The sequence below is a fragment of the Netta rufina genome (genome assembly GCF_964035555.1).
Source record: "Netta rufina genome assembly, chromosome: 2".
NCBI lineage: Eukaryota > Metazoa > Chordata > Aves > Anseriformes > Anatidae > Netta > Netta rufina.
Window position 1 is genome coordinate 149,568,108 of NC_140124.1, and position 23,905 is coordinate 149,592,012.

The 23,905-nt window shown below is 43.6% G+C and overlaps 1 protein-coding gene across 2 annotated transcripts in view; it reads right to left on the minus strand.

The window, feature by feature from the left end:
• Positions 1–20,282: 20,282 nt before the first annotated feature.
• Positions 20,283–23,905, minus strand: part of CYRIB (CYFIP related Rac1 interactor B) — a 91,278-nt gene continuing 87,655 nt past the window's right edge. For both annotated transcript variants that reach the window (XM_084282249.1, XM_084282248.1), the window contains exon 13: positions 20,283–21,079. In XM_084282249.1, the coding sequence (XP_084138375.1) occupies positions 21,016–21,079 (64 nt within the window). In that variant the 3' untranslated portion in view covers positions 20,283–21,015. The remainder of the gene's footprint in view (positions 21,080–23,905) is intronic.

The window sequence follows — 23,905 nt, forward strand, 5'->3', positions numbered from 1 at the left end:
AAAAGCACTTCTGTTGTAAAGAGTCTTCTTTTATACTTTTGCAGCATTCGCATATACCTGCGAAACAGTTCCAGGTAATGAAATGATATATGAAAATCATCATCATTTGTATTTTTGTGATTAGGAACAAGAGTGGCCCTTCCCTAACCTAGGAAAGGGTTGTAAGCCCTGACTTCGTACCTGTACATTCACTTGAAGCAAAAGTATCCATCCATCTATGTGTGCACACACCACTTACACAGAGGGGAATCTCTAACACTGTCTTCCCATATATCCTGTGTCACCTGATTTTATTTATTTTATTTTATTTTATTTTATTTTATTTTATTTTATTTTATTTTATTTTATTTTATTTTATTTTAATTTTATTTTATTTTTTCATTTTTTCTCCAACAGTGCAGGCTTCCTAGTGCCTAGTGCGTTTAAGATTCAGACCCTAAAGCAATTGTCAGAGAGCCACCATGGGAGCCAGCACCCATTTGTGGGTGAAGGATGCAAAGGGATGACACCATCACAGCCAGGGGGTGGCAGGTCCTGAGTGACCCCCCAGACAGGCAGGAGGTGGCTCACAGCACTGCTGAGGGGATGTTAATCCAATCCTAGCCCACAGTAAGAGCTGTGCCTATGTGCTCTCTGTGCCACTTTGCAATGCTGTGGACATCCTCCCTCCTTAAAGCAGCAATTTCTCTTCTCCAGGCTTTCTTGTACTGCACTTAATGTCAGTGCCAGGGCTCTTTCTCCAAAATATCTGACAGCGCCACGATACTTGCCAGATATCTGAGGGAGCCACTGATTTCATATGGTAAATACACAGAAAAAGTCTTTAAAAATAATACTTAATTTCCTCACATCAGCTATATGATATCTCACCTACAAAACCTACACAGCTGGGGCAAAACTGCTGGGCACATGAGTTTTATGCACAGAACCAAAACACCAAGGGGCAGAAAAATGTGGGATCTGGAGTCTGGGGAGGCTGCTCGAGCCCTGGGTTTTTGCCTCCAATCCAGAGCTCAAATCCTCAGCCAGCAGATGCTTATTTAACTCATGTCAAGATCTTGGCAGGCAGTCTGACATTTTCAGAAGATAACTGCAGTTAATAGCACAGATCTACTTAATCACTTCAGTCAGGACAGAATGACCCAGTGTCATCTTCTGATCTGATTTATGAAATGATGGCATTGAATAGGATAAAATAACTGGCTGCTACGGTGTTGATAACATGATGTTCCTGCAGTGCTCAAACACATGCTTTTGGGGAGAGGCACAGGGAGATCTAACAAGGTTGCAGAGACAGACGGTCACATCCTCCTCAAGGGCCCCAGCCTGGCACATTAAAATCCCAAAAAACAACACTTAGAAAGCTTTTCTTTTTTTCTTTTTTTCTTCCCCACAAGGCAAAATTTGACTTTGAAAACTTGCATCACCACTCTAAGAGAAAACACGGAGGCAAAAATAAATAAATGGGGAGATGTAGGGATTATTTCTAGCCCTCCTTCCTTCTACAGCATCACCCCCACTGATAGTTAATAAACATGGTTGGCTCCTTAGTGCAGTGCCTGTACTGTCACCTTCAGGCCTACTCCTTCAAAGAAGTGACCTCAGAAGCTCTACCACAGGCTTCGGGGTCCCCCTCTGAAGGGATGAACAGGTCCAACCCCTAAACATCTTCTAAACCAGTAGTTTTCAACCTAGAACATATGGAACAAGCAGTGGTGGGCTAGGAGTAACTTAAATGGTGCCCATGAAATGCTTCATGCCAAAAAAAAAAAAAAAAAAAGAGAAAAAAAAAAAAAGTTTTTTTCATATGTCAACAGGTGTTTTGTAATGCCTATGGAGAACACCAGTAACTCATCAATTGGCAGAAAAAGGTTGTGATTAAATTTTTGTCTTTGCTGTTGTACATTTTGTCATTGTACAAAGTTTGTGATCATAGCTTAGCACAAGAGTCCTGTTCTGGTGATTTCATTCACCTTCCAGCAGTCATATACTGGTACAAATCAAGCTGTTCTGCAGATTTTTCCTCAAAAACTGATATGGTCCAATCACCTAAAGTCACAGCTCCACCGACTTCAGGCTATCCAGTCCCTGCTGTTTGAAATATATTTTCACCACTGAATATATTTGTCACCTCCTTGGTTCTGCAGATACCTTACAAGTGAAGTGTCAGGGCCGTGAGTGTATATCACATACCTGTGCTGGTTTAAGTTTGTCCCTTCAGCAAAAGGTGGTAATAGAAAACCAGGATTGAAACCAGGATCACTTGAATTATCTAAGGAATGGCTATGGCCACCTAGGTTCCCCATGTAGTCACAGGTGCCTTCAGAAAGTCATTGATCTTGTCTGCCTAACCATTATATGATAGGATGAATCAATGTAGAGGAACATCTCTCTCTACATGTCTCTACATAGGGAGATTAGATGAGACTCCTGCTTTGATGTAGTTGAGGGTAGATTTGATTAGCCCAACACAAAAAGACTTGCCAGAAATGAAGGTGTTTGGGGGAACCCATTACCCTTTAGGTACCTTCATCTTCATCTCTTCAACATCCAGTTCCTTCCATTGCATATTGCAAAGTGCCAGTGTAGCCATCCTTGACTGCCCAAGAGCATGAGGAGCACAGGGAAAACTCTGTCCTGGTCAGGCTGCCTCCTCCCTTCCCTCTACTCTGGCTGCCACAGCTGCTGGGCATGAAGTCACTTTAATCCCAACTGAGGCTGAACCTGGCCTTTTGTTGGCCAGAGCCAAGCAGTGAGATGCAAGAGCTAAGAACGCACCAGCACACCATTTTGCAGAGATTTCCTCACACCTAGACTTTATATTTGTTTGTTTGTTTTTGTGTGTGTGTGTTTTGTTTTGTTGTTGGTTTTTACCATGATTAATTTTTACTGTTTTTATTTTATTTGTTTGTTTCTGAAAGATTCAATGTATTATTTCTAGACACACTCATGATTTTGGGGACCACAATCACCAGGATGCTATCTAAGTGAAGTTTTGAATAATAAGGGTCATGTTATTTCAACCACTGACTAATACAGAAATGAAAGACAGATGTGGGGAAAAGTTCTTTAACTGCAGTCAAAATAATGCCCTAAAAACTAGAATGACTTTTTAGTGTTCATGTTGCTGAATCTTTAGGTTTTGTATCATGGAAAACCATGTGATAAGGTCCCTGCACAAGATGCCAGGCATTTCCAGGCAAGCCATATAGACTGCAGTATCATTAATTTAATTTTCTACTACTCGACTCTTCTCCTTACTGAAAAATCAATGCTAATAAGGAGCTTTGGGAAAAGAGTGTGTTGATGCTTGATCTTGTATGGACTAGTTTTTACCTGCTATCAAATGACTAAGTGGCTTTAAAGCACCTATAAACCCAACAAAGAGATTTTTAAATGTCTCTTTCCCAAATGGTGCTCTCTGCTGATGAAGACATCTAAATGCATGAGGATGGGTTTATGTGTGCTACCTCAGCCTCTCCGTCAGGAGCACTGGGGACGATGGCCAAAGTCCTGTGCTTTGGCTGAGCCATCCCCGGCGCTTGTGTGCAGGAAGGCACCAGGCGCTGCAGCTGGCAAAGAGCAATTTCAAGCAGTCAGAGACACTAATAGCATCCGAATCAGCTGTAGCTGGAAGAAAAGAGCACCGTGCTATCTGCTCATTCGGATAAATTGCCTGCTAGAGCAATAACCGAAGCTGAAGAACAAGCGTGGTTTTAAGCAATAGCTAAGATGGGATAAAGAACAACACCACGAGTAGTCTTAATGTTGCTCTTGAGCATCCCCTCCAGCACTGAGTCGTGGTGCCTGCCTCTGCTTTCAAGGTATCTGGGGAGGCAGCCCAGGGGGTCACAAGGCACCCAGGAGACCATTCCCCACCTCTGGGAGCTGCGAGACAGAGCTTTGCTGAGTCACACAGCCTTTCCCCACCTTTTAGCAAACTTCCCATCAAAAATAGCCACGTGGCCACATTACCTTACTTTAAGTCATGCCACAATACCTGTTCACTTGGGGACACTGAGCCATGTCCAGAAGACAACAGTTAGCTGAATTAGGGTATGATCTTTCCTGGGGAACTTTCTTCATTTCACAACTATTCTTCATTTGTTTCTTCTGTTCCACCCTGCATCCCAACATGTAGCCACTCTATTTCTGTTGATCTAAGCACCAGAACAGTAACCCTATTTCTTACTTTTTATACAGCTCCTAAAATTAAATCAAAGGTCATGAGGTACCACTCGAATACAAATAAACACACAGACATTGTTAGCAGATTTTTAGAAAGACACAGCCAGCTTTGCTTGCTAAAGATGCACATGTTGGTATGATTAACATTGGAAAGTGCCTATGAATTTTTTGAGAAAATGCAAGGCTTCCAGTGGATAGCTTATTCACTGAATATTTACTGAACTTTCAAAGGCGGATTGTTTCCTTTTCTTTCTATTCAGCACCTTTGACCATGAAAAGAGGGATAGGAAAGGATGGATCCAGGTTTAAATATTCACTCAGCCTGCGAAGAGCTCAGATATTATTTCCCTCATTGCAAAATTGCTGCTTAACACCCAATTTCAATATTCCCTCCTGAACAGGGTAATTAATTTAAAATATTGACTGCTATTTGTACATATAAAAACAAACAAACAAACAAACAAAAGCAAAAACACATGGCTGTGGAATACAGCAGTTTATCCCAGCTAAACATCAATGCCTTACCATTGTGAAAAGAGTGAGGAGGAAACCAAACTCCACGACATCAATCCAGCTTTTAACATTGAGATCCCTACTGATAACATCACGGCAGGTAGTTTATCAGCAAGATTACTAACTCCTAATAGGGAGTCTATGGTGAGGTTATCATCCTGCCAGAACCCCTTTTCATTATCCCAGTGCCTCTCTTTCATCCAAGCAATAACAAGCCTGACAGAGACCACTCCAAACCCCACAAGGCTAAGCCCAGAGGGGTGAGGGCTCCTCTGAAAGGCTCTGTACACTGAGGACTTGCCAGCTACCTTCTCCCTTGCATGTGAACCAGCATCATGCCATGCCTTGACTACAGCTTCCCTTTGATGAGGCAGCTCTCAGGTATCTGTTGAATAGTGCCGCAACCTATGGCTCATACAGAAAACATGGCCATGGTCTTCTGTTGGTGCTGTGTTCAGCATGAGCAAGGCATTTGGCTATTCAGTTATCAGAAAAGCAGCTGCTGGGTGTGTGCATGCAGCTAGGCCATACACCCCCAGTCACACCAGGCGAGTCCAGCCCATCACACATCACCACATGCTGGCATCCTCATCTTAACCTGTCTCACCTCTGCTCCAAACATGGCCAGATCACCCACCAGAGACACATCTGCCTCTGTTACAGCTCAACTCACCTGCTCCAGGCTGCATGAGCTCCCCAGTATGCTGTGCACAGGCCTTCCAAAATTTCACAGCTCCAATATTTCCATGGCTGGATCATTGCTGGTCCTCTTGTCTGCACCCTGCAGGCCGACGCTTGCCGTTCTGCCCCAGAGATCGACCCTGAGTGCGTAAAAAGGAAAGGGAAGGCAATTGGGAAGGGGCTGCTCCAGACCAGATCTCGAACCCCAGCACCTGGGGTGGCTCTGGGCCAGCAGCACATCACAGCTGGCAGGTGGGCCCCAGCCTCGGGGTCTCCACCAACACAGAGCCATCAGGCTGAAAAACAAACCCACGGCTAACAGCACAGCGCCAAAGCCTGTGCTCCTGCTGCAGTGAGTTACATGACATGGAAAAAACTATATATAGGAAAAGTTAGTTGCTTTCTGACAATTTCCCAAAACAGCTACCATTCTTTTTTGGGGTTATCGTATAAATCATTGCTCTCACCCACCCTTAGATCATCATGCAGCAGGAAAATGGGATGAAGCTGAGAGATAATAAAACCCTGGCAAGACTCCAGCCACGATTGGACTTTCGTAACGAGCACGACCAGAGTTACGGCAGTAAATATTTAAAGTTATTTTTGAAATGAGGTCTCAGGAAAGATATAAACTCTCATGATTTGAGGCATTAGCTAACCTCTAATTACAGAGGGAGGAATGGAAACTTTTTTGGAGATAAGGGATAACCTAACTGCTTGGTGCAGGGTTTCTTGGAACGCACTCTGACCGCCCCGCTCTGGTCAATGTCAAAATCCTGGGCTAGAAGGCTCATAGGTCTAAGTGAGCTTAGCAGTTCCTAAATTCCTAGAAATGCAATTGTAGCTTATACTTTGCTTGCTACAAACATTTGAACAAAATCATAGAAATATATTATTATATAAATCAGATGTTTTGTTGCAGGCCAACCATTACCATAACTACCATTTTTTTCCCTCAGGAGTTGCAATTAATAGTTTGTCCGTTACAAACATCTGTTTTTTATTTAATGTATACATTATATATATATATACACATGCACAAAAATCAGATGCTGAAAAATATTTATTAAAGTGCGTATGAGACAACTTGTAGTATATGAGACAGCTAAAGTGAGAAAAGAGTTCCCCGGCACAGGAGAACTGAGCTCAAACACCTTTACTTATTTTCCTTGTGCAGTTTATCGGCAAAGTCCATGCATATACCAATTCACAAGATGATCTGTTCAATTCACTGGAACTCTTTATTACACAGCCTGCTTTGCTTCACTTTCCTCCTGGTAGTGTTGGACCCATTTATGGTTTCATTGCAAACTTCTCAGCAACTTATTTTCACCGCTGATTTTGTTATAGCCATGGCAAGAGGTCTCCCACTTGGGTTGGGGCCTTTAATATCAACACTTCATGGTATTTCTGAGTTAGGGTCAGAGTGGACCCGGGCAGACCCCATGTTGAAGCCCATCACATCTGTGCCCCAGGAAGAGCAAGGCCAGGGCCTAGGCCAGCAGCAGGGGTAGCAGTTGAAGAACGAGGAGGAGCAGAAACCAGTGAAAGGCACAGGCAGACATCAGTGCAACTGAACACTGGTGGGTTCAGGGTAAGAAAAATGAGGCAGAAACCAGATTTGTCAAGGAAAAGGCAGAAAGAATACTCACAAGCTCAGCAGCAGTCAGTCAAGTAGCAAAGATCTTTTTTGTGGTAATTTTGTGGTGCTTTTGTGGTACCTGCTTTCTGGGACACCATCATGGCCACCATGCACCACAGTTTGTACCCGGTCAGGCTTTAGGACTGTAATACACAATAAATGTTTGTTCATTGTCTTTTGTATTATAAAAACAAGGAGTTCTGTTTGAGGAACGGGAGTTGTGAAAACTCCCTGCTGAAGTAAGGAGCTGTATAATGCTTTGCTAGACATTATGAAAATTCTTTTGCTTAATGTAACAAAATCGAGAACCCCCTCCCCTTCTCTCCTTCTGCATCTCAGTAGCCTCTTTTGTTCAAAGACACTGCTGCAAAGTTCATGTAACCATCTCCTGATAAGTTGCTAAACTAGTGTATCAACATCCTGCATTCCTGTCTCACGCTGGGCCAACATGACCAAATAAAAAAAAGAAGTTGAACCACAACGCGGAGGAAGACTACGGCCTTCATCTTCACGACCACCAGAGGGACAGAGACGACCCCCTAGCAACAGTGCGCGCAGTCGCAGAATATACCAGGATGTGCTGCGTAATCCCGGAATTACCAAGATATAAAAAGGGACCCTGGGGGGGGTGAGGTGCGCGCCGTTGGTGGAGCCGAGACTCCCCGGCCGCCCAGCGCTGTTTTGCTTGCTGTTGCTTACTCAATAAATTCCTTTCTATTATTAATGCAATGCTCTCTGAAAATTAATTAAGGGGGCAACTTATAACAAATTTGGTGCCGTGACTCGGATGAAGGCAATCTGATTGAAAGACCTTCGGAGGGGGCGCCCCGCTGATTTCAGCGGCCTTCGCTAGGACTGCTTTCATTCAAATCCTTCACCGACGAACCCTAAATTCGGCAGCAAGCAAATAAAGCCGGCAACCCCTAGTAATCTTTGTGCACGAAGACCGAACGAAGACTCAGGAGTGAGTAAGTATAGGCCGGTGATCCGTTCGGTTGGGGTTGGGTATCCTGGAGCGTGTCGCTGTGAGACGTCCAATTGCGGACGAAGCGAGTGTGGACCCCTCGGTAGTGCGGTTCCCACATCCCGCGAGGGACTGGGCCACGAAAAGGGGGAAGCGATTCATGCGTGTGTGTGTGAAGGCGCTCCGGAAGATGGGACAGAAGAAGAGTAAGCCTTCTGGTCCCATGGGTGGGGTAACGTGTGATGTTAGGTTACCCCGGGATTAATGATTAAAAATTGGCAGGATTCCCCTTTTAGGCGGGGAAGGAATAAAGTAAAAATGATACATTATTGTGTTGAAGTTTGGGGTGGTAAACAGATTTGAGGAGACCACCTTTACTGGCCTGTATTTGGGTCCTTTGAAGATTGCGTTTGCCAGGCCCTAAATATTTATGTAAACTCAAAAGAACCTTTTAGTTTGGAAGAAAGTGAATATGCACATTTGTGGATCAGCTCGGAAACTCGAGCCAATTTATATCCTCTAAAAGAAAAAGGAGGGGATGGGAGGCACAAGATAAACCGAGAATTAGAGATTCCAGCCCCACTGCCTCCCTATATTCCACCACCCCCACCTGCAGCCCCTCCGACTCCCGGGCTTCCTAATCTGCAACCCCGGGGAGACTCTGATAGCAACTCTGATTCTAGCACTCAGGGACCAGTGACTAGGAATATGTGGCAGTCCCCATTAACTCCGGGGACGTCAGATTTTAAGAAAGAGACAGGAGGAGGGTAAGTGATCTTTAATGGCAACTGGCATAATGTTTGCAGCTGCTGAGGAATAATTCTAACTGGAATAATAACTGTACATTGTATATTGTATATATAAAAGCCCGGGCATTTTTGTTAAAGTGTTCTTTTATACATATGTTAATATGTTAATATGTAAATATAAGAACTGCCATTGAGGTGTATGTCTAAGGGAACAAAATTTGCCCAGGCATATTATCGGCTCATCAGGTTTAAATGTCCCCAGTGTAATTGTCTACAGGCAGTTAATTTACAGTGGTCTGTTTTTACTTGTGTATCTGTATATTGTGGATTTTGAAGGGATTGGGATTGACTAGTAAAGAGCTTCTAGGAAAACGGTGGAATATTAACCACTGTAGATTACAATAGGAAAAGTTCAAAGCAAAGAAATCCCGAGGAAAAGCCTCCTAGGATGTATACTAACACATTGGAGGGATATAGTGGGGTGAGAGGGTACAGAAAGTAAAAGAACTCTTACCAAATATTGTAATCAGTGGTGGCCACTTTATAAACTAGAGGATGGAGCGGAGTGGCCCCTAAATGGAACTACTAATTATAACACCATATTACAGTCAATGTTGTTTTTGTGGAAAGAAGGAAAACAGGATGAAATGTTGTATATTGATGTTGTTTCAGCATCTTGGAGGGAAAAGGTATGGAATTAAGTTGGCCCCTGACTGAGCCTTTGATGTCGGCATTAGAAAAGTAAAGGCTAGAGAAAGATAAAGGAAGTGTTAAAAGGTTTGTTGAAAGTGGTAAAGGTATTCGAAGTTGAATGAGCAGGGAAAGGTGATGTAGGCATTATCTAAGTAACAGTCTAGAAGTTTTGGTATATTTGCATATTTGCTGTGGTGTTTGGTCAGTTTCCCAAGCATCGGGGAGGGGGGAACAGCCTGCTCCACCAGAGGCCTCTCCAGCGGCCGCAGGGGGGCTTCGGCTCCAGCGCCTGGAGCGCCTCCCCCCCCCTCCTTCTGCACTGACTTTGGTGTCTGCGGGGGGGTTTCTCGCTCTCCCAACTGCTGTTGAGCAGCAGGTTTTTGTTTGTTTCTTTGTTTGTTTGTTTGTTTTCGTGGACGTGCTCTCACAGAGGCACGGACTGTGTTGCTATGGCTTGGCTCTGGGCAGCAGTGGGCCCCTTTAGGGCCAGATGAAATTGTCCCTTATCTACCACGGGGAGGTTTCTGTTTTTGTTTTGTTTTGCTTTGTTTTGTTTTTTTCACGGGGGCTGCCACTGCAGTTTCGCACCCCCACACCCCTCACACCCCCCCGAACCTTGCCATCAAACCCAATACACTGGGGCAGCTAAGTCATTACTGACTTGTAAAGTATCAGGGATTAAATTAACTAATGAAACCCTAAATGTGATGGGGGTAGAAGGGACTGGGATAATAGTGCCACTTTTGGGGAATACCAAGCTGAGACTAGGGGACAAAATGATCACGGGGCAATTATTGTATGTATCCAAGGCAGAGACTAACTTGTTGGGAAGGGATTTGATGATTAAATTGGGCATTCAAATAGTAGATTGTTAGACTGGAATAACAGTGTTATTAATGGAGTGCTCTCTGGCCCTGAGAGCAAACATACATGTATATTCACCTCTGACTGGAAAGACCCTGAAATGGGGGCGGAAGCAACAATATAGGTGGACAATTTTACCTCAGGGGTTTACAGGGCCACCTATCTATTTGGGTAAATTCTAAAAAGATTTTGGAGTAATTACAACCTCCCAAGGAGGTATTAATGTTATAAATATCTGGATCATTTTAAGGAAAATCGATACTCCCTGATGGGAGAGAAATGCTGAATAAAGTGATAATGAGGCAAATATTAACTGTTTTACATCAGAAGAATCATTGGGAGGTGCAAGCAATGTGTGATGTTGTTCTAAGAAAGCATGTCTGTGTAGGAATATATACTTTAGGGAAGCACACATGCAGAGGATGTACTACTATATGTCAAAGGGTAAATAAAAAGGTCTTCTGTAACCTATCTAGAGGGGGACGGGAGCCAGGGCTTTGACCTTTCCAAAGTATACAGGTAGACTTTACTGAGTTACTTGTTTGTCCTAATTGACCACGTGACTGAATGAGTGTAAAGTTTTACTGCAAGGATTAAAGCAGGACTTAGAGACTGAGTGTGATTTTCACAGCCCCTGGCACCCCTCCTCTTCTGGAAAGGTAGAGCGAATGAATGGTGAAATTAAGAAACGACTAACAAAACTTGTGATGGAAACTAAGGCTTTTTGGGTAAAATGCTTACCCCTTGCATTGTTAAACATATGGATGCAGCCCAGAACTGATGTAGGAATTTCTCCTTTTGAAATGCTATATGGTATGCCCTATGACTCGGAATTGCCACTTGATCACCCTCAATTCTAATTAAGACTTGGAAAGAGACTTTTTTAACACCACTATGGGGAAGGCCCCTATGTTGTTTTGCTTACCACAGAAACGGCTATTCGAACTGCGCAGAAAGGATGGACGCATGCCAGCCGTGTGAAAGGACCAGTCCGGGAAGGTAAATGGGAGGCAGCTCCAGGCCCTGACGACTTGAAGCTGACACTAAGACGGACTCGATAAGTATTGTGTATTATCTGTGTATCGTGGGAAGGGGAGGAGGCCCTGTTTCAAAGGCTCCCTAGTAGGTTCCCCTGAAGAACACTGCTGCTGCCAAGAAGAACCAATACCTTGTAGTTCGCTGCAACCGAACTGACAAGCGAGGCAGAGAAGTGAAAACGGTGGGGGACGGAGGGGCCGACAATTTAGATGGGCTCCGACCACCTCCTACGATACATGGGAGTCAGTATCATCGTTTTGGTCAGCTATGGGTCTGCGCATCCCCACCAGCCTTTTAAATGGAGCTTAATCAGATGGGAGGATCAATTCATCATCCAGCAAACAACGACAGCGGGTGCTCCCAGTTTCCGCATCACATTATGTGACCTGGCGTCAGTGCAGCCATGCTTTAACCGATCAGGATTTTATTTCTGCCCAAGTTCTAACCCAGGAAAGGTGTACTGTAATTATCCAAACACATATTGTTATGCATACTGGGGGTGTGAAACCATTGCTACGGACTGGACACTCGGGGCTGGTCGGAATAAATTCTTACAAGTGGGATATGGGCCGCAAGGTTGTAACTGACAAGTGGATCCCCGTTACAGGTGGCAAGGGCATGGTATAGGGTATACAGGAACCTTCCACGGAAATGAAGAAATTTGCAAGGTTCTATATATAAATATAACAAACTTGGACGATACTAGCTGGGTACTAGGAAAAATGTCAGATTTTACGAACACGGAACAGATAGGGGAGGACTCATACTAATAAAAAGAAGGATGCTGATAGGCTCAGGCAGTAGGACCAAATGAGGTATTGTCAGAAAGTGTCCAGGGAATCCAGCCTGTGGAAAATACTCAGCAGCCCTATGAGCTCAGGTAAAGCCAAGAATGATAACATAGCTGAGAATAACATATGGGGGGTCATGAATGCTAGCTACCAATTATTAAGCAAAACAAACCCAAATGTAACAAAACACTGTTGATTATGCTTTAGTATAAGGCCTTCATATTATGATGCTATTGGGGATCCTGGGGAGCCCACCCGCACAAACAAGAACAGCCCTCTACATTGCAGTTGGGGAAAAGACATAAGGGTAACACTAACACAAGTCACTGGAGGTGGTAGGTGTGTGGGCACGGTTCCTAGTGGGAAGTGTCACCTATGTAATACCATGGAGAATGGAAAACAATCAACCGAGTGGCTAATCCCAGCCAACAACGCTAGGTGGGTTTGTTCGTGAGTGGGCGTAACTCCTTGTCTATCACTAAAACTCTTTAATGCGTCTCGTGATTTTTGTATACAGGTGATAATTATACCAAGGATTCTATACCACCCTGAGGATTGTATGTATACCCAGCACACAGTGGCAAGTTATCATCTGGAAAGACGGGAACCATTCACGGCTCTAACTTTGGCCACCCTAATAATCCTGGGAGGAGCTGGAGTGGGGACCAGGGTATCCTCATTGGTTAAACAAAATCAAGAATTTACTTCCTTACGCGTTGCTGTGGACGAGGACCTGACCCAAATTGAACAATCCATCTCGGCCCTGGAAAATCTATCAAGTCACTTTCAGAGGTAGTGTTACAAAATCGTAGGGGATTAGATTTGGTATTTTTCAATAGGACGGGCTGTTTGCAGCCCTGAAAGAGGAATGCTGTGTGTATGCTGATCACACTGGAGTGGTAAGAGATACAATGGCAAGACCCAGGGAAGGGTTGGAAAAAAGGAAACGGGAGAATGAAGCCCGACAGAGCTGGTACGAATCTTGGTTTAATTATTCACCTTGGCTTACTACTTTATTATCAACAATAGCAGGACCTTTGTTGTTATTAATAATAGCACTAACTTTTGGACCATGTATTTTTAATAAATTGATTGCGATTGTAAAGGGATGTTTAGAAGCGGCACATCTAATGCTCATACATGCCAAATACGAGCCAATAAGTACCAACAAAGGAATCAAGGAAACATTAGTTCTTAGTAGCCAGGCATTGCAGAGATTCAATGAACAAAATGAGTAACTAAAAGAAAAAGGAGGGATTGTAATACACAATAAATGTTTGTTCATTGTCTTTTGTATTATAAAAACAAGGAGTTCTGTTTGAGGAACGGGAGTTGTGAAAACTCCCTGCTGAAGTAAGGAGCTGTATAATGCTTTGCTAGACATTATGAAAATTCTTTTGCTTAATGTAACAAAATCGAGAACCCCCTCCCCTTCTCTCCTTCTGCATCTCAGTAGCCTCTTTTGTTCAAAGACACTGCTGCAAAGTTCATGTAACCATCTCCTGATAAGTTGCTAAACTAGTGTATCAACATCCTGCATTCCTGTCTCACGCTGGGCCAACATGACCAAATAAAAAAAAGAAGTTGAACCACAACGCGGAGGAAGACTACGGCCTTCATCTTCACGACCACCAGAGGGACAGAGACGACCCCCTAGCAACAGTGCGCGCAGTCGCAGAATATACCAGGATGTGCTGCGTAATCCCGGAATTACCAAGATATAAAAAGGGACCCTGGGGGGGGTGAGGTGCGCGCCGTTGGTGGAGCCGAGACTCCCCGGCCGCCCAGCGCTGTTTTGCTTGCTGTTGCTTACTCAATAAATTCCTTTCTATTATTAATGCAATGCTCTCTGAAAATTAATTAAGGGGGCAACTTATAACAAGGACTGCTTTGGGACTGTCTCACAGTGTCTGGGCCCCATCCGGCCTTAGCTATAGGCACATGGTCTACCAAGCCTTCTGCTTTCAGTCTGCCAAGGCAGGCATGTGTAGGGTGGTTTGTTGCAGAAGCTGCTGGGTTTGGGCAAGTCTTCCGTAAAGGAGGTCCTAAAGATGCTTCTCACAGAGGAGGAAGCTTATGGTGGTCCTCAGGTCTACAGCTTCAACACAAGAACATTTCACCTCCTGCCCAGATGCACTTTCTCTTCCTGTAGCAGGTCACCAAAGGAATGTAACGATCGACCAAAAACCTCCACCCCCAGCATCTAGTGTTCTTTGGGTGATCTTTCAGTGATCTTAGTGCTCTGGAGAAGGGGTAAGATGAGGAATGTCACAGGAAACCAGCACACAGGACCAGAATAGATGTGCTTGGCCAACCAGCACTGATCCAGTAACATAAACCATTGTGCAGACAAGTGAGAGGCCAAGCTGAGCCGTGACCAGAAGAAAGCAGCAGTCTGCAGAAGAGGTGCAGACTGCCCAAATTCTGATCCCCTTACACAGCCCCCAGGAGCTGCTCCGGTGCAGCACAGAGCAGGCATCTTGCTCCAGCAGGGGCTGAGAGCACCAAGCCCTTTGCTAATGAGAGAAATCAAGCGTCAGGAAGTGTGGGATATTCCTAACCTGAGGCTAGTCAGGCCCCAGAAATTTCCACACATTGGATGTTTTGTCTGTTGTTATCAACATTAAAATAAAATAAAATAAAATAAAATAAAATAAAATAAAATAAAATAAAATAAAATAAAATAAAATAAAATAAAATAAAATAAAATAAAATAAAAATCACTTTGGGGAAAAAAATGCAGCCAAATCCTGCCCCATCACAGGGCTGGGTGAGAAGCAGCACACTGTGCTTGAAGAAGTCACTGCAGTGCACAGTATCAACCCCTCGCTTTTACCTGCAACAGAGGTTTTAGTGTAAATTTAGTGATATCACAGCAAATTTAGTGATATCACAGCATATTTAAAATATACATATATAAACATATTTTATAATGTATGTGCATGTGTACTTTTATATATATAACCATTGCTGTTCACTGTGAACCCCTCTATGAAAAACTCAAAGATTTTCATGCGTTTTTCTGGAAAAATTCCTTGGTGAGATGGTCAGCAGCACTCATAGACACCTACAGGATGGGAAGCGGTATTTACAGCCATCTCTGCTAGGGGTGAAGGGAGACAGACACCAAAGATAAAGGTGCCCTGTGAGGCTGAAGGTCCTTCAGCAGAGTGGCTGATTGAAACGCTCCTGCTCTGCGCCCCAGGCAAGACCTTCCCGCACCACAAAGACCTAGACAGCACCTCCCATAACCAAACCCATCCTGTAAAAACTAATTAAAATGTTTAATTAGCTTTTGATTAACAACATATTTCAGACTTGCAGAATGAGGAGGCAGAACTCCGGGGCCTGGGCTGCTGGGTTTGTACACGAGCTGCTCACTTCAGAGCTGACACGCAATTATGCTGCAGCACCAGTTGTTCCCCATTTGCAAAGCCTGAGCGTGAAGCAAGTTGTGTTAATGTGTCGAAATGAGGGGAGAAATAAAGAGAGCAATGGATTACCAAGCCTTTGAAGGGAAAAGTAATATTGCAATAATTTATAGAAGGGAGAGTTGGTGGGTGGGACAGTCACTCTCAAAGAACAGTGGCATTGAGCCAGAAAATATGGCTCATTTGAGAAGAGCATCACTGCCATCTTCAGGACAGATGCTTTCACTTCACGGAGGTGCGATGGCTTTTCCAAGGCATTTTTTGGTTCATGAAATATATAAAATAAAATGTTTGCTGCAACTCCTGCCAAAGTTGCATTTGTAGTTGTTATGGATAGGGGTTTGGTTCAGTGCCTCCCAGCTTCTGAACTGTGGCACCTCAAGGTACCCACGCAGGAATGCTTCATAACTACAGTTTCCAGTGCAAACGAGTTTAAGATGGAAAGGACCAAGCAAGTCAGCGCTGCCCGGTGTGCAGTGCAACAATATCTCCTTACAGGCACCTCTCAGCCTTTATTCAGTCTCACTCCAAGGTCTCCTGGGAGCCACCTTCTTCCCTGTCTCTTGCAAGATGCCTATGTTAGCGTAAGAGCTGTGTTAGGAAACTCCTCGTGACATCAGCCAACTTTCCTTCCCTTAGCATTAAATCATCGTTCTCCTAGCCTGACCACAGCCAGCCAGCTGATCAGCCCAGCCAGCTCCTCCAGCCTGGCTCTCCCACTGGCATTCCCCTCTCTCTACGAGCCATTTGGAAGGATACACCGTGCTAAATTCAGATCATCACCCTGAAAACAACAGTCAGGATGCTAAAGAAAAAGCTAATTGCTTAAAAGCTAGGAAATAGCACAGTCAGGACTTCCACATTACTTAAGCAGATGCACTCTCACACTGCTTTGAGTTACACCAACACTGACCAGGGGTCACAGCTGGTGATGGAGACATCCCCTTTGCCCTGCAATATATCCCTCTGTGCTGCAACGGGACGCTTGTCTCCTGTGCCCCTTCACACAATCGGCTCAATTCCAGCGTCATGGGATGAGCTGGATGAGCACCCGGCCTCCTTTCCCAAGCCTGGACACCAGCCAGTCATTTGGCCAAGGTTTGACACAATGGGCTCGTGTGAACAGATGCAGTGAGGGAGGACGGGGAGCTGGGATGAAATAAGCAGCTCACCCTCTTCCTTGCCTGCATCCAAGGGAAAGATGGGCCGTGGATCAGGCCAGCTGTGACCTGCAGCTGTCTCGGACTCCCAGGACTACAGAGCTCACCTGTTCTTCTCTCTGCCCCAGACAGTTCATGGAGTATGTAGCTACCTACAGGAAAACCCCAAGCCTTAAAGGTCATACTGCAAAAGGCACCTGCAGCAGGAGCTCTCCACGCCTCTGCAGATTGGTGATTTGCACCAGATGGCGAGGAAGGGGAGAGCATGCAGAGAGACCTGTGCAGGTCACCTGTGGAGACTTTGCTCTCAAAGATGTGCCACCAGCTAATGAGGAACCCCACGGCAGGAGCCAGGCACAGCTCCCTGATGTCCCACTCCACCACCACTGGTCACCAGCTTCTTGTAACTCCCCACCTTGATCATCAGGCACGACAGGGCCCTCTACTCAGGTGTGAGCAGAGTACGTACATCCCCGGGGCAGGAGCCTCCGGCGAGGAGCAGACCATGGTAGTTTCTAGCAGCCTGCTCTGGAGGAGAAGACAACTGCACCTTCCTCAGCTGCTCCCAATCATAGCCACATGTGCATGATAAAACAGCACCAAAGCTTTTCCATGTATGTTAATGAATGCTTTGTTTTTCCAGCTGTTACCAAAAAGAAAATAAAGGTTTTGTGTGGAGCTATAGGTGTAACTGTGAAGCAGCAGGGCAGTGCTGGAGAGGCTGCAGGAGAGAGTAGCCCCAGGAGCTCCAGACCCTTGTCCTGTGAAGAGACAGGACAAGGGGAAATGGCTTTAAACTTAAAAAGGGTAAATTTAGATTGGATATAAGGAAGAAATTCTTCACTGTGAGGGTGGTGAGACACTGGAACAGGTTGCCCAGAAAGCTGTGGATGCCCCATCCCTTGAGGTGTTCAAGGCCAGGCTGGACAGGGCTTTGGGCAACCTGGTCTGGGGGGAGGTGTCCCTGCCCATGGCAGGGGGTTGGAAGTTGTTGATATTTGAGATCCCTTCCACCCCAAGCCATTTTATGATTGCCTTACTCCTTACCTTGCTAACCCCAGCTGGAGAGCTCCAGCCATTGACCAATAAGCAGACCTTACACTGGGGCAGCACATCAGGAAAAAGAGTGAAAAAAGCTTTGGGCCATTAAGACACAGATGGTTTTGAAATACCATAGTTAATTACAAACTCAGTGCTCCCTCATAAACGATTCCTCAGTCATTGCTTACACCCATGGCATGGATGGGAGTTGGTCACAACGAACACACCAAGCCCACCAGCAAGGTTCAGGAGTTCTCCCTCTGGATCTCCTCCAGCCCTGATAAAAGGATGACCTGCACTGCACCACTGGGACCAGGCTGGCCTCAGGACTCACTGCAGCCTTGCATGTTCACATGTCGAGCAGCCCAGGGAATCGGCTGCATTTCTGGCAAAGTGAAATCTGATGCGGTTTAGAAGTAGAAGGTAGAGTGGAAAGGATAGTTTTTTAGGACAGACATTTCCATCATTTGGGTATTTTATATGGGAAATTTTAAGATCCAAGGCAGGATGGCTGATGGAGCAGAGCATTGATTTAAACCACCAAGTGCCACCCTGCCCAGCACTCTCAGACTCCATGCGACTGCTCAAGCCAGGCCGGTGCCATCCAAAGGCAGGAGCGAGCAATTCCCCTTCTTCCTCCAAACCTACATAAAGCAGAGAAGCTGTTCAGCAACCAAGAACTAGTACCGTGCCCAGCAGCTGCTCCTGTCCACCACCATAGACAGCAGAAGAACTAAAACAAAGGGAGAAGATTAAGGAGTGGTTTTGCAAGGAAGAGGCAACAAAGCTCCAGTAGCAAACACCCAGCAGTTCCAGGTCAGAAACATGAACAGCTGATGCCCCGTGCACCAAGGTCTATGCTTTTCCCTTGGAAAGCTCCCAAGCAGAGAAGCTGAGAGCTGCAGGCCAGCCAAAGGAAGGGCACACAGCTCTAATCTCCTTGCCCAGCTGCATACGCAGAGAAACTGCGGAACACAAATGCTGGAGGGAAAACACCAATTATTCTCTGTCCACAACCACCATGGCTGGGAACTACGATAGCAGCAGGCAGCAGCAAAGATCTGACCACAACAGTTGATGTAAGAAATTCTGGATTGTTTAATCCATAGCCATTGTTGCAGACAAACAAAAAAGAAGTCTATGTTGCTAGTCCTTCGAAAATGGGACTCAATCTGGATTTACTATTTCAAGTGTTCTTTAATGAGACCAAAAATAAAGACTGCCCTATACCTAAGCAATGCTTAAAACCTGTTCTCTGGAAAATACAGTTCCTTTAAAATGCCTTAACATGTGACAGGACAACTATGACATGATTATTTAATACCTATTTTCTATAGCAAGGCTGAGGTGAAACTTACTTCTTTCTCTAAAGGCAATGAACTCAGGATGATGGTTACCATTTCATATACACGCAGAATTGTTGGTTGCATACAGATTTTAATATCCGTACAATCCTAGGAAAGTTGGTTGTGTTTTTTTTTTCTTTTTTTAATCAAAAAAGTTTTGTCCCTTCTCAACTAGATTCAAGTGTGACACTGACAAAAAGACTAGGGAGAAGTACCAGGTCTAAGAAAATTTTATTCCTCTCCATAGCACAGCACATGGCTTGCCTTCTCTTCAGCAGGGACCTCTGCTAAGCATCCTTGACAGAAAAAAATAAAAGTTAATAAAAGAAGAATCTTTCTCGATGCAGAAGTGTGCCCACAAGAAGCCTAGTACAGTCACACTGGTATTTTCCATCTGTAGCCATGGAAAGTTACATCAGCTGCCCAGCAAATGAAGCTGAGTGTGTTCTTGCTTGCCTACAATTTTAAAGTCTCCTTTCCTCCTTTCCAGGATGCTGACAGCTTGTTTCAGGTATAATCACAGCAGAGACGTGTCAGGTGCATTAAATGTTTGCTGACTGATGCAAAATAAATCTTCCAGGTTTCTTTACAGCAATTATTTCTTGTTTTCCCCTTCAATTCTTCCCCTCCCCAAAAAACTTGATTTTTTTCACCATAACTTAACTTTGTTCCTGTAAAACACTAACCAACAACCAGGTACCATTATTTACTGTGCTAAGAGAACTCAGATTTTACACACTGTTCAGAACATCTAGCTCTACAAAAGTTTACACCGGTATACACGGAGAGGGAAGTTGATCTCCCCACCACTGGAATGGAAAGAGCCAAACCGGCAGCCTGAGCTGGGACGTCATTCCTTATGGCTGTGCAAGCCACCAGAGGTAGTGATGGTGCGGGTTCTTCAGCAACATCCACCGGGACCTGTACAAAATGGACAGTGTTCTTCCCCCAGGTCTCCTCAAGCCCTGTGCAGTATTTCTGGGGACAAGGAATCAACGCAGTGCAGAGAGCAGGAACCCTGCCCCACGCTAGGTTTAAATCAGCGTACTAGACTCTAGTGGTAACTGGTAATGAAACAGCAGAGTTTTCACTATATAAAATTTATAAATTTATTTTTTGTAAAAATCCAAAGAGCACGAAGACATCTCACTCAAAATACTGGTAAATCAAACCACACTTAGAAAAATGAAAGCTGATTTTATTATCTTATCCACAGCCAATCATTTGACATGAACATGCATACGTAATTTTGCTACGCACACACCACAGTTTAACGTTAGTTATTAAAGGTTAAACATACAACATACATCCTTACAAAAATGAGTCAAAATGCAAACGTAACTTTTAAACAAAACAGTTTTTACTCATTTAAAAAAACTTTTGTGTTGGGTACCATTTTGTACAAACACAGTTAATTTAAACAAATCTGCTTTTAGTTTCCTCATGGTTGCACATGAAAATAAGCTGCAATAGAAAATGAAGTCATCAAGGGATTTTTAAATAGCAGAAGTAGGCAGTCTTGCCATGCAGAAGAAGCAATATTAAATATTAGTTTTTCAAAAAAAGAAAAAACCACAAGTTTAAAAATATTTAGTTCAAGTCACAAATCTTTCCCCAGTACAGAGAAATCCAAATGCAACGCATAATTAGCTGCCACTTAGGATGGCTATTCTGAAAAGTAGAAATACTTTCCAGAATTGATAATTTCATTGATTTGGCACAGAAAAGAAGTCTGAGCTTACTTAAGAACAAGAAAGTGATAAAAAAAAAAAGGTAAACAGGAAGAGAGAAGAAAAAAAAAAAAAAAAGCAAGAATGAACGAGATAGTAGTTGCAATCACTAAAAAAAAATCTGTGCATCTCAGTCATTGCAGAATACTGTCTGTCTACAGCAGGTGCGAATTCCAGGTATTTGTTATTGCAACATGGATTTAATTTGCTTGGAGGTAGTCTCATCATTCAAATGCTTTGTTGTGTACCTAAACACAGAAATAAAAGCCAAGTTTAGAAGAGTTTAGATGCTATTACGGTACAGATAGGTTGAGCCATAATTTAAGAAATTGTGTTTGTTAGGTCACAGTAAGCCCCTCGACCACTGATCACCCACTCCATGGTTACCCCAAGCACACAGATTGAACATTCAGAAAATTGTTATCAAAACTATACCCCAAGAGCCTTGCAACAAGAGGAATTAAAGAAAAACCCTCAGCTAGATGTTGGCTCACATGGTCATATGCCAGTTTGTAGCAGTAAACTCATATGAGCAGTTGTGGTAACCAATCATGAACACTAGCACCAGCTCTGAGCTCTCTGTCCACAGCAATATCTTCAAATAAGACATGGTTGCAGAGATTTTTCTTCCACATTTTCATTGACTAAACCATTTATAGATTCCTTAATGACAATGGATTTAACCACTTTTTAGCCTAATTTCCTGTTTAGCTAAGAAACTGTGCTCCTAAACCCAAAGGGTATAATATGCATATTATATATGTATATTTTATATATACATATGCATTAAAAATCTCTGCTTTGTCCATGTCCCTGTTTGTTAGGTGACTGTCCTCAACAAGTATCAGACCAGCCTTTGCTCTGGTCCTCATTTTCCTGTTAACATACTTCAAAAGGCCTTTTTATTGTCCCTCACACTTCTGGTCAGCTTCAACTCATGACTCTTGGCCACACAAAATCTCTCCCTACAAAGCAAGCATCATCCACATAGTCCTCCCATGTCACTTGACCTTGCTTCCAGAGACCATACACTTTCATTTTCTGCCTAAGCTCTAGCAGAAGATCCCTGCTGAGCCAGGCAGGCTTTCTGCCCTTCCTGCTTGACTTCTGACATTTTGGTAGTGCCTGCTCCTGCACTTCTAGGAGGTGGTACTTAAAAAAAAAAAAAAACAACTGACCAGCATCAATGAATCCCAATGTCTTTTAAAACAGTTTCCCAGGGGACCTCACTAACTAGTCTGAATTCTGCTCTCCCCCAGTCGAGGGCTTAAGTTTTGGTGACAGTTTTTTTTTCTATTGCCAAAGATTTTAAATTCGACTACTTCATGGTCACTACAGCCAAGGTGGCCATCTCTCGCCACCACTTCACCCACAAGACCCTCTCCATTTACAAGCAACAGGTCTAGGAGAGCACTTTTCCTAGTCAGCTCTCTTAGTACCTGTACCAAGAAATCACCATCAAGGCACTTCAAGAATCTCATGGGCCTGTTTGTCTCCAGTTTTGTAACATTCATAGTTGACATCTAGGAGGTTGAAGTCCCCCATAAGCACAAGGGCAGCTGTTCTAGAAGTCTCTCTGAGTTCCTTAAAGGATAATTCATCAGTCATCATCCTGGCCAGGTGGGCTATAGTAGACTCCCACCAGAAGTCTACCCACAACGAACTGAACACAATTAAAATATTTCTATGAAATTAATTCTGAACAGCTGATCTCCCTCCAAAATCCTTATCACTTTTAAGACACATTACTTATCTCTTGAGAAAACAAGAAAGCTTCCAACACTCCTCCAGAATCAAAAAGACTCAGGTTGACTTAATTTCTCATAACATCTTGAACCTGCTTCCACCTTGCACACACATCACAACTCACCTCTGCATCTCTTCCTGATAATTCCAAATGTGATGAAAAAAAGTATATATATAATTTAAATATCTTACCCAAATGAGTCAAATGTATGAAATACTAATATCATTAAAATATTTAAGTATGAATTGTGTTAGTGTGGCAAAATGTCAGCATGACAAAATTCGCACTCCTTAACACAAAGTACACAATGGAGTGAAGATGTGAACTACACTTTCTGCGTACTTTACTAATCAGAAAATAAGTTTTAATATAGCGCTTTCTCTCTATAAACCTGTGTTTATACTGATCACAAGAGATTCAGAGATAAGTAACAACACAGGTACGGAAACACTCAAGTCTCAAACCAAACCCATTTTTTTCTTTAATAATCTGAAAAAACTTTCAAAGTGAAACCATCTATGCCACCACATCATTTCACTTCTCACCACATCTTAACACAAGGAAAAACGAAAACAAATTTAAAGGAGTTTCACTACTGATAAGAAAAATCAAAACTACCCACTACAAAACTAAGAGAAAGACAAATTAAAGCTTCCACACTTCAAATGAAGTGAATGCATGGATAACCATACCCAGTTTTGCTTAACTATTAGCAATGAAATATGGTAATTTTTCAAGTAAGGACAAGAACAAAGCCTTCACCTGCCCATCATGGTTCAGCATTTCTCGCCAAACCTCTGATGCTGGACACCAACATGAAGAACAGGTTACTGACTAGAGATACGGCGTTGTGACCCAATTTGCAGTTTCAATTTCAAAGAATTACTCATTCTTTCTCTCTCCAATTTATGTGGTGACTTCTCGTCTTGTATATTCTACAGACATTGACTCTCCTGCTTTTTTACTGGGAGGGTGACAGAGCCCTGGAACAGGTTGCCCGGAGAGGTTGTGAAGTCTCCTTCTGTGGAGACGTTCAAAACCTGCATGCCATCCTGCGCAATGTGCTCTAGGTGATCCTACTCGCGAGAGGGGATGGACTGGATTTTCAGAAGTCCCTTCCAACTTCAGCCATTCTGTGATTCTGTGAAATACCTCGCTACAAATACTTTGTGACAGAGGAACAAGTTTTTGCTGGGTACCTAGGAAATATCTGCCTTATATGTCTTGAACTATTAGCAAAACAAAAATTGTATTACTCATACTCTACCAATAATACATAAAACACTTAAGACACTGTCAAATCACACACAGGTGAGGGTATAGCCAA